General features: G+C 41.1%; 1 protein-coding gene across 1 annotated transcript; it reads right to left on the bottom strand.

Moving 5' to 3' along the window:
- Window positions 1-629: 629 nt before the first annotated feature.
- sparcl1 (SPARC-like 1) lies at window positions 630-5,965 on the bottom strand. Its single transcript, XM_056280488.1, has 10 exons — window positions 5,957-5,965; window positions 5,680-5,745; window positions 4,404-5,567; window positions 3,852-3,960; window positions 3,058-3,179; window positions 2,843-2,963; window positions 2,554-2,690; window positions 2,148-2,296; window positions 1,755-1,903; window positions 630-658 (listed from the first exon to the last, which is right to left on the bottom strand). Exons 1-10 carry the CDS (start codon window positions 5,963-5,965, stop codon window positions 630-632), a joined length of 2,055 nt encoding a protein of 684 aa, XP_056136463.1.
- Between the last annotated feature and the right edge of the window lie 5,822 nt (window positions 5,966-11,787).

Raw genomic sequence — 11,787 nt, 5'->3', positions numbered from 1 at the left:
TTATTAAGCACAACACAAAGCAACACTTGACAACATTTGTAGCTCTCACTCTCAGCAGACTTGTAAACATCAGGTATTTGCCTTTCATTTGCTAGCATGACAAATATACAGATATAGGAAATTTAATCTTGTATTTAAGCTTCTACCTAGGCTTGACTCTAAAAGTGTTTCATAATGGTCTTACAGAAATAAACTCTGCTGTAATGCACTTTAATAGACATACCACAGTTCTGTTACACTCCGAGAATACAATTTGAACTGTATGAACTGTTGTAAACTTTACCCCCTTGTGGAATGCATTCAGAAAAACAGATTCTGTATAAAGTGTCAAAGGCTAAACAAAATGGTTCCTTGCCATCTAATACAATCACTCTATAAACTCTGTCTAAATAACAGAAAAAGATTGCAATACCTAAGCTTGGACTGACTCAAAATAACACAAATCCCCTGCTCCCCTCTATCAAAGAGTTGCAAGAGCAACAATGACTTTCCTTCACATCTGCTTTTCAGAGTGCCTCATAATATGGTTCGAAAGTACAGATCATTTTGTTCATGGGGCCCTCTGTGTCTTCAAACACCGTTGGAGCAATTCCACAAGACTGTGTAGTCAGTGAGGAACAAAATGGAGCTCAGAACAACAGATTGACATCCATGTCCTCTGCGGAGAAAAAGACATGGGGGGGGGGTAAAAATATGTATGAGTTACACTGCATTTTTATTTGACATTTACAGAATCAAGAAGAACAACGAATAATAATGGCAATACATTAGTGTATGTTTTCAAAGTGGAAAAAAATTAACTGAGACAAAAGCCCAACAGCAGAACCAAGTTACCACTTTATATCCTTTTTTTCGGGGGGGGGGTTCCCTTTTTTTGGGGAGGGCGTTCTCCCTTTTTCTCCCCAATTGTATACAGCCAATTACCCCACTCTTCAAGCCGTCCTGGTTGCTGTTCCACCACCTCTGCTTATCCAGGGAAGGCTGCAGACTACTACATGCCTCTTCCGATACATTTGGAGTCGCCAGCCGCTTCTTTTCACCTGACAGTAAGGAGTTTCACCAGGGTGATGTAGGACGTGGGAGGATCACCCCCCCCCCCAGTTCCCCCTCCCTCCTGAACAGGTGCCCCAACCGACAAGAGGAGGTGCTAGTGTAGCAACCAAGACACATAGCCACATCCAGCTTCCGACCAACAGACACAGCCAATTGTGTCTGTAGGGACACCTGACCAAGCCACAGGTAACATGAGGATTCAAACTGGCGATCCCTGTGTTGGTAGGCAACGGAATAGACCGCCATGCCACTTGTTTTGTTTTTTGTTTTTTTTGTTTTTTAAGATATATGTGTTAATTTGAATATGTGTGTTCTTGTAGTTCTTGAATGTGTTTTTGTCTGTATGTTGGACTACTGTGGGCTGGGGGAAATAGCATTTTGTTTCATTTCATGTGTGCAAGTACATGAGGTGAAATGACAGTGTTCCTGTGTTCCTGATTCCTAATATTAACTGATAAAGTTATCAAATATCATATTTTTGCAAAAACGGTTACCACAGATCTATGCGATAACGATGGGGCAAATTGTAGAGACAGACATTGTTGCTCTCAGTTAATCCATCTCTTCTAGAGATTGTTTCTTAAAGTAAACCGATATTTCAATCAAGTTTCTAAAGATAGTGTTCACATGTTCTCTCCATTACAATTGTCATGTATCAGTATGCTGTTTTGTATGGGTTTGTCGCATGCTGTAACTCTTACCATCCATGATACCAAAACAGTGGATCCACTCTGTAAAGGACACCAGCTTGTCTTTATCAGCATCACACTCCTGGAAAAAGAGGGAGGTGCAGTGCTCCATTGGGACCAGAGGGACCCTCAGCGGGGCCAACTCTGAGTGGGTCAGGAATCTGCATTGGATAAGGCAGACATTATGGAATATCTTGAGGATCTACACTTGAACCTGAGCTGTATAGAAGTTAAAATGATTGCTCTAAATGGTTAATCTCAGCAGTCATTTAGAGGGTAGATCCGTCTTAGTCACATGCATGCAAAGTGTATATGCGTGGTGAATATGTGGAGAGGCAAATTTGGGTGGATCGAGAAATATAGTTGGATTCAGCACATGCAATGTCAGAATCACATAAATCCTACCTATCAGAAGGGTGTTGGTCCATTTGTGCAAACTGCCAGTGCACAGGGTAGATGTACATGTTGTAGTTCTTCTCAAAGTCCTGCGCGAGCAGTTCAATGGGGTGGTCACCAGCATGAAGACGTCTCTCACTCTCATAGATTTTCTTTGCCTGCAGTTACAAAACACCATGATGACAGCAAACAGGGCTGTGTGAGATGTATATGTATATATTTGAGTTGTTGATTTTTGGTTTTGTTAGCCGTATACATTTCATGTGACTGTTCCTTCTCTTGAAATTTTCTGTGTGAATAGTTTTCTGTTGATTGGTGCATATTTTTACACAAAGTAATTTATGAAACATGACAAACACATAGCGCTTTATCAGTACACCAGAGATTTATAGTGTAATAATTTCTGTTTTCTTACTCTGACACGCTGTTTGGGAGTGAGGAAGCCGGGGGACATGGTGTCATGCTCATAGAGCTGCAGCAAAACATTTTTCAGCCAGTCCCTCATCCGTAAAGGGAACTGGACCAGCTCTGTATCCAGACATGGAGGTATGACTAAGAGATAAAGAGCACAAGAAAGGCAGTGGGGCAGAGAGAGAAAGGGAATGAGAGTGAGAGAGAAAAGAAAATGTTTTTCCTTGAGCAATACTTGAGCAGAAAAGTTTGTCATTAGTCAAACAACTGCCTATGGAGCAGGTAAATCTCACGTTTGCATGGCCCAGTGTAGTCAAGATGAAGTCTATGTCCTCTCTTGGTGCCCTCCAGTTTGCATTTAGTTGCAAATAGCTCACAAGAAGTGTCGTAAGTATTATTGTCAGTCCCACAAACCTACAGAAATGGATAATTCCAACAATCATATATAATGCAGACACTTTTCAGTGGACATTTCTAATCTAGGTACTGTTAAGTCATTCATACTCACATGGTCAAAATCGTTGACACTAGCAGGGCATTCTGAGGGCTCCTGACACACACAGGCAGGCTTACTGTCCGCATCCAGTTTACAGCTCTTTCCACGTTTACAGCGGAAGTTGTCACATGGGTCTAAAAGAAAAGACAAACATCGCTACACTCTCTGTCCTGAGGTTTACTGTACATTTCCTTCCCATTTTGGTTGTCCTCCACTGTGCCATTAACAGCATGATAACCACAGCACATCGAGCCTACATTCCATCACCATCTCAGTTTGTACAGCGCTTTAATTCAACCTGATCTCTCTCATTGACCCATAAAGCCCTCCGGGTCGTGTTTTGGCAGAGACTCTGAGGCGGAGTCACACTATTCATGTGGGAGTTTTAGCAAAATAATCCAGTCAGCAGATTCCCCTGTGAGGTTGTCGGCATAGTTGGGGAGGTTTTTGGAGATGATGGTGCTGAATGGTATAGCAACTGTTGACTTGACCAAGGCTTTAAAGATAGGGGGTGTCATGAATTACACAGAATTTCATTGTGATTGTAATTGTGTAATTATGTATATGACTGTAACAACTGTGATAATGCCCTCTGGAACTAAATAGTCATTGTTTTGTTTCTAGGACACATTTACAAATAAATTTGACTTGACTTACCAGAAAGTTGAATCAGTTAATGTGGACACAATGACTAAACGTTGTGTCCACATTAACTTATTCAACTTTCTGGGATGTTCTTACCTGGATTATTGAGCATGCATCAAGACATTTTGACTTGACTTGACTTGGCTTTACAAGACACTAACCAACAGAGGCCTCGGGGTCATGGATTCCTCCCCCGAGAGGGGGCCTGGCACTGGGGTAGAGATCCACCGTGGCCCTTATCTGAACTGGATTCATACCCACTGAAGGAGTCTGGAGGTGTACCAAAGGAACATAGTGTCAGACAGAAATCAGTCTGAATATAAGTATCAGCATCTGAAAAAATATAAAGATTTCAACTGTATTACTTGGTGTCTCGAAGACGCACGCACAACAGAAAACTCCTTCAAGGTGTGGACTTGAAGAAATCAAAATGGATCAGAGTAACAGGACTTGCATCACTAAATTAAATGCTTAAAACATTGTTAACATTTCAACTAAACAGTCTTCATCATAAATGAATGTGTTTTGGAGGATTTAATTTCGTGTGTGTCTTATGTATCTGATCCAACTTTATTGTTTGGGCCATATTAGCGCAGGTTTATCCAATTTGAATACCCAAGCAATAGTAATATATCATTTTTATTTATCAAAATGGTAATAATAATGATAATAAAGAGCAACAACAGGTTAGATTATAATCATGTATGCAGTACCCATTTCCCTGCTCTTCTCCTCTTGGCCTTGTGGACTGTGTTGTCAGTGGTATGCTCCTCAGACTCTTGGGAAGTCTGTTGGCTCTGTTCCTGCCTCAGGGAGGTTTCATCTGTGTGCTGAGATTGCGTCCTTGGCATTTTGTTCTTCTTCTGCTTCCAAATCTTTCCTCTGGTGTGAACTGCACTGTCATTCTTATTTTCCTCTTCTTCTGAATCCCCCCTTTCAGCCAGTTGTGCCCCTTCAAATTCTGCATTGCCATCTGCGATGCTCTTTGGCTCTTGGAGGACAGCTGGTTCTTCGTGTCGATCTGTCTGGTGAGATTCAGACAAGGATGATTTGTCCTTGGCATTTTTCATTTCTGAGAGCTTGTCACGATCAGCCTGTTCGTCACTCACTGGTTTGTCAGTATTTCGTATGTTTTGTTCATACTTATCAGTCAGCATTCTTTTCTCGCCAGCTTGCTTTTCCTTCTCTTCAGCGTCCAAATCTTTTTGCTTTGAGATGTGATCATTGTGGGGTTGTACCTGTGCAGAATCACTCTGTAAAGGCTGTGAAATATCACTATCAGCAGCATAGTCCAGATCAACTGGGATCTCTGACTCTGCGCTACCTTCAGTTTCCTCCATTTCCTGCCGCACTCGGCGGTCTATATCACCGATGGTCTCTTTTTCCTTTCCCTTGAGTGACGTCCCCTCCTCCACCTCATCTTCCTGTTTCTGAGTGCCCGCTTCTTCTTCACCTTCTTCTTTCACGTCCAGTGCATCTGACACCTCTTTGTAATCTTCTTCCTTTTCAAAGTTGTCCTCTGCTCCTTGCTCCTGATCTCCTTCATCCTCAATTATCTCAGTGTCCTCCTTTGGATCCAACTCCTCCTTGTCTGCCACTTCTGTCTCCTCGTCCCCTTCCTCCTCCTCTGTCTCCTCCTCATCTGACTCCTCTTTTAGTAGGTCTACTAATTCTTCTTCACTCAGTAGCACCGCCAGGCTCTTCTCACCTCTCTTGGTCACCTTGACCAATCCATCTTCCTCTCTATTCACATTAACATTAGCTTTAGCGTTGTCCTCAGCACTCATGTCCTCATCCTCATGTCCCTGACTGCTGGCCTCAAACGTGACCAAAGTGGGTAAAACCAGCCCCTCATTGGCCTCCTTTGGGGCAACATCCTTAAGAATAAAGTAAAATAAAGGAAATGGAATCATTCATAAAATATGATTATTTAATTTTCAGATGACTTAATTCCACTTAAAGAAAGATGGTGACCCACTTCAGACGTACCTTTTCCTTGGCAGCATGCGAGGGCTTTAACAGTGCATGATGTTTTCCATGTGGTTTGCTTTGCCCCTGGACAGAATTGAAAAAAATGATAATAACTTAAGTTTATTGATGAATACTCATTAAATGAATAGCCGAATGACAAGCCGAATGACAAACGACATTAAATAGTGCTTTCAAAATGAACAAAAAAAATAAAATAAATCAAAAACATCGATACTCACACACAGAGTAAATGTTGCCACCAAAAAGCAAAAGAATGCTAATCGAGCCCTCATACCTGTAACATGAATATAAATACTTTACATAATTGAAAGAAATGTGTTATACATGAGCAAACCGGAAGACGGATAACTGAGAATCACTAAGGAGCAGACAGTCAACGCAGCCTGGGTTTCTCATAGCTCTTGTGCAAAACGCTTCTTCAGCTACTGATGAAGTATATCTTATATACTGATGTCTAACTGGCCGCGTCAAGAGGTGAGCTTGGCCGACCTTTCCAAGATAGAGTCAAACCAGAGTATATGTATGCTACCAACTCATTCGTGACAAGGAAAGCTGCAGGATTATCCCATGCTGCTGTCAAGGTTACAGGCCTCTCAGATGCACCCCTCTTTCAAAAGTCACATCCACAGTGTGTGGAGACCAAAGTAAACACCAGAAGCTACCAGACTGGAAGAAGTTCACAAAGTCCACAAACTTTTTGTCTCTCTGGGCGGAAACAAAGCAGACGTTACAGGGCCTGTCCACAGGAACAATAGCTCCCTGGGATAAAACCCCTGGGTCTAAATGAATATGAGCAAGTCATGGGGGACCGGGAATTCTTTACCAAAAAAAAAAAAAAAAATCATGCAAAATAGTGTTTACATTGGTTATTCTGTTTCTAGTGCAGTATTATAAGAATCTCATTTTCACATTTCATCTTAAAAATGTTAACCATTTCACATGATGGTGACAAATATAGATATTTTGATAGATTAAATATGAAATTTACATCAATATAATAATAATAATATCGCATATAAATATCAAATTGATATGAAGCTAAAAACCCATTTGTTGAAATGATCCATGTACTTTAAGAACAAGAACTGGTATTTTACCCAGACATTCAGCCCTACATGCAATACATAAAGTTTTCCAACACAGAATTATTGAGTATATAGTCACTATATCTTAATAAAGCGACATCAATAGGATTTTGAAATTTTTAAGCAGCAAAGCAACACATTATCATTTCCAAAATAAATTATATCATCAAATGGCAGTAACCTTTGCCGAGACCACAAAACAAGCCAGATTCCAATTGAATACAAGCAACAACAAAAATAACACAAAAGTTTATTTGATCATTAAAGAATACCAGTAATTAAGATGGTACCTGAGGTTAGCTGTCACCAGAGAAATGAGAATCCCACACAAAGCCAATATATTTTATGTCCACGGCCAACCTGTGAAGATGTCCTTTTGTATTCGACACAGCGCTCACACTGTTCACACAAACTAGCATGCTGCACACACACACGCACACGCACGCACGCATGCACACACACACACACACAAACAAGGACCATCAAATGAATGTATGTTCATTTCTGAGGTGTACAGTCAGTAGCTTGTGGAGCCCTTTCAGAGTTGTGATTTCTACTAAAGGTGTCAACTGTTTACTGAGTGACAAAGTGCCAAAACCTTTCCACCTGCCATATGCCAAATCTTATCAATTCATCCAAGCAAAATTGTACAGAAATATGTCACATTTCAGTCTCAGCCCTTCAGAGATTTTTTTGTTCATTTCCATTCTCCAAGAGATTTAGCAAGACAAATAATAAACAATAGCTGCCCAAACCTTTTCATGCGGTAGTACGTGACATGTAACTAGTGGTTGATACAAAATGTAGACAGCATGGATTAGCATGTTGTTTTTGCAAGATTTGTCGCTTGTGCATGTCTACGCTGTATAAGCTTATGAATAATGGTTCATTATGGTTTCTGCAGTCTCACCATTGAGAAGGTCTATATCAGGATTGAAGTTGTCTCCATTTTTTTGTCACTAGATGTCACTCTGTGACAGGTCTCTGTGCTCCTGTTTAGACACTACAGGGATAATACTGAATATTTTGACAAAAATATGTTTATTAGCTAACTTTTTGGACACAGGTTCACTTGGTGGAAAATACATGATCATGATTAAGCATTGCTCTGTTGGGCAGTCAGATATTCTCCACAGTGTTGTTTAGCATAAAATAAAACAGGGTTGTGTATCTGTTGACCCCCCCCCCCCCATTGGTGCTAACCAATATGCCCATGTCTCAATACAAATAATTACACTATGGTAGTCACTTTTAGTTGCAGCATTCAGCAATAGTGAATAAAATTTGTAATCAATGTCCAGAGTGTCTCCCCGCCTGCCGCCCAATGACTGCTGGGATAGGCTTCAGCATCCCCGCGGCCCTGAGAGCAGGATAAGCAGTTTGGATAATGGATGGATGAGTGGATGACAATGAAATGTCATCCATCCTTGATAGATGATAGATGATGATTGTGTAACAATCATATTTATTGAGTTGCTGTCTCAGTTAGGTGCATCAGTCTGTTATAATACTGAATCTGAATAAATATATGTCAAGTCAAGTTCATTTGTATAGCTCTGTTTCGGCCACGAGTGTGTCCGTGTCCGTATAGTTGTTTTGTGTTCCCCTTCTGTATCTAACCCTCACTCTCAGGTATCCGCCAGGTACTCCTCATCACCTAATCAACCAGTCAACAAATCAACCAATTTCTTAAACCCCCGCATGTCTTCAGTTCCCCGGAGGCCAACTAGTTTAGTTTGTGTGATTTTAGTTAGTGTTCTGTAGCTACTTTGTGTTTGTAAAGTCTGGCCAGTTTTCAGTTAAGTTTTGCATTGTTTCAGTCTTGAGTATTTTGAGTCATGTTTAGCCTTTAGTTTGTTTAGTTCTTTTGGGCAAGGGGATCAAGGTAAGATGCCCATGGGCATACACCCCATCACGTAGCTTACCTCCTGTTATACACACTAGGTTAGGAGCGGTTGCCACCCTCTGTATTTAGGTTTGGTGCTTTTGAGCACTGTCAAGGGGGGGGGTACTTTTGTTAGTAGTTTGTTGTCTTGGCAACCATTCTGTTCCCTTGCCCTGTCATGGTGTTTTAAATATTTATATTTTTATTATATTTATACACGTTTACCTGTCTCACTGTGTTGCACCCTCACCTGGCTGTTAGCCAGTACACTAGTTGTCCCTCACCAGAGACCGAGGGATGTAACAAGCTCTAAATCACAGTTCCGGTCTCAGGCTGACATTTACACAGTTACAGGCTTTACATTCACACAGATCTAAAAACAGGCGGTTAGAGTAGACGACGCTGGACAACACCTTCCATCACTGGACCTTCAGTTTAGTTAAGGGAAAGCTCCACGGGGGGGATTTTAGCAAAAAATAAATAAATAAATAAATAAATGGACGTCCGGGTAGCGTAGCGGTCCTTTCCGTCACCTACCAACACGGGGATCACTAGTTCGAATCCCCGTGTCGCGATCCCTGTGTTGCCTCCGGCTTGGTCGGGCGTCCTACAGACACAGTTGGCCGTGTCTGCGGGTGGGAAGCCGAATGTGGGTATGTGTCTTGGTCGCTGCACTAGCGTCTCCTCTGGTCGGTCGGGGCGCCTGTCGGGGGGGCGGCTGGGGGGAGTAGCGTGATCCTCTCACGCGCTCCCACGCCCCCTGGCGAAACTCTTCACTGTCAGGTGGAAAGAAACGGCTGGCGCGACTCCGCATGTATTGGAGGAGGCATGCGGTAGTCTGCAGCCCTCCCCGGATCGGCAGAGGGGGTGGTTCAGAAGAGTGGGGTAATTGGACGGGTACAATTGGGGAGGAGGGGGAAAAAAGGGGGGGGTCCCCAAATAAACAAATAAATAAATGATAGTACGCATGCAATAAGTGCCAAGTAAATGGACTGCATTTATATAGTGCTTTTCTAGTCTACAGACCACTCACTCAAAGTGCTTTACAATATATGCCTCACATTCACCCATTCACACACACACATTCATATACACTGATGGTGGAGGCTGCCATTCAAGGTGCCAACCTGCTCGTTAGGAGCAGTTAGGGGTTCAGTGTCTTGCTCAAGGACACTTCGACATGCTCTCTGGAGAAGCAGGGTATCAAACCAGTGATCTTCCAATCACTAGACAACCCGCTCTACCTCCTGAGCCATGCCATCCCATAGTAGGCAGACAATGCAGTAAAGAATGATAAATTATAAAACCTGGGCAACATTTTTCATTGCCTTTCTGTTAGCCTGTCGCCCAATTGAAGAAAAAAAAACAAAAAAAAACAAAGGGTAATACATCATACCAACTTGAATGATGGTAACCTTGTGTTAAAAGTGCAGACAAAGTTGAGTGCTTGTCTGCGAGCCCTAACCAACATAGGCCATTTCCTCTGCACTCCTCCCAAGACTAAACCAGTACCTTCTTATGACTGGCAGCTGCGGTTTCATGAACAGCTCCAGATTGGTGAACATTTGTTGTAATTGCATGTTCTGTTTCCACGGTCAAAATAACTGATGCCAAAGTGAGGTTGAACACAAAGAATTCCATAGGGGTATTTTCAGTCAGCCCAAATATGGATATCCAGGAAACGTGCAGGAAACTGTTGAGGCAATATTGAGGTCCTTGTTTAGGATTTCTACTGTATTCGGCGCCTGTATCTAATGCCTATGTTGTGCTTATTAAGCTAAAAGAGATCATAAAGATATGGTTTTATTGAGTTGCTGAATACACATGCACAGATACGGTCCAGTGCTGGCCCTTTGCCCTGTCAGTGCAAAAGTGCCTGTTTGAATTACATTTTTGACATTTCTGTTTTGCATAAAACAGCTTTTTTTTTTAATAATTTCATAAAGGGTTTGGTGAAATACCCTCATGGAAACAGATGATAGAGCTGCTTTAGTAAATCCCCCTCCCTGGAACTGTGGTTGTATGCAAACCAATTCAGCTAAAGCTGACAGAAGTCACCTTTTTAACATGGATATTCACCATGTGATGTTATGTCATTCAGTATGAAGAGACATTATAATGGATGCATGGTCAGTTTGTCTAGAGATAACTACTTTCAGGTTAGCTAACACAGCCACAGCCAATGTCTACATGGGTAAGCTATAACAACTGATAACAGCATGTCTTTATTTTTGCCTGTGCTAGAATCCCGTACAAAAAAAAAACTTTCCTGAAAAAGTTGCTAGATGCTATACCCACCAAAACTTAAATTTAAATTTTGTGTTTTTTCCAGTCTCTCAACGAGATAGTGTGATTGCAAGATCTCATTTGTCTTTTACTTTGGAATAGGTTGACCAGTGTCTACTACACAGTGTAACTTGAAATTTCCAAAAAATCACACAAAAAAACAACTAAAATCAAATATTTTTTATTAAAATATATTTGTAGTGTATTCTCATTAACACTGTATTGAGTGCACTGCACTTATCTATTAGTCATCAATATTTTTTTTATTCTTTTTAAACGTTTATTTGGGAAGGGACAATGTACATTAATCAACATTTGAAACAAATTTAAATGTACCCGAGTTAGCTCAGAGGCTAGTTTCTATTGGCAGTCCCTTTACCTGATGTTGTTAGGCATCCTAGGATAATGAAATCGTACAAAAATAAATAAATAAACATACAACATAATTAATATACAAGAAAAACAAGAGCAAAAAAAACAAACAAGAAATATATACAGAATATACAAATAATGTAGAAAAAGTTAATAAATTACATGTACTTTTTAATTTATCTGTTTGCTTGTTTGAATGTTCCTACTGGTAATGTTTATTTGTAATTGTATTTGTGTTTGATCAGCACCTATAAAGGTTGATTGTGTTGGCTGTGCTTGTGACAGTCATATTGTCATGTGTGCCAGATGCAGGTATGTACATCTTGTACAGGAGGATATTAGGGAAGAGTGGGTTTTCTGTAGATAAGCCATGATGGAAAAAGACGCTGTGCCCTTTTTGTTGCTCCGAGCCCCTCCCCACTGAGTCTGTGCATGGCCCTGCCATTAACCTGACTTTAAAATTGTTCATCCCATTTA

The sequence above is a fragment of the Lampris incognitus genome, chromosome 5 (assembly GCF_029633865.1).
Source record: "Lampris incognitus isolate fLamInc1 chromosome 5, fLamInc1.hap2, whole genome shotgun sequence".
Taxonomy (NCBI): Eukaryota; Metazoa; Chordata; class Actinopteri; order Lampriformes; family Lampridae; genus Lampris; species Lampris incognitus.
The sequence above is the reverse complement of the archived record's forward strand: the minus strand, read 5'-3'. Positions and strand labels throughout refer to the sequence as shown.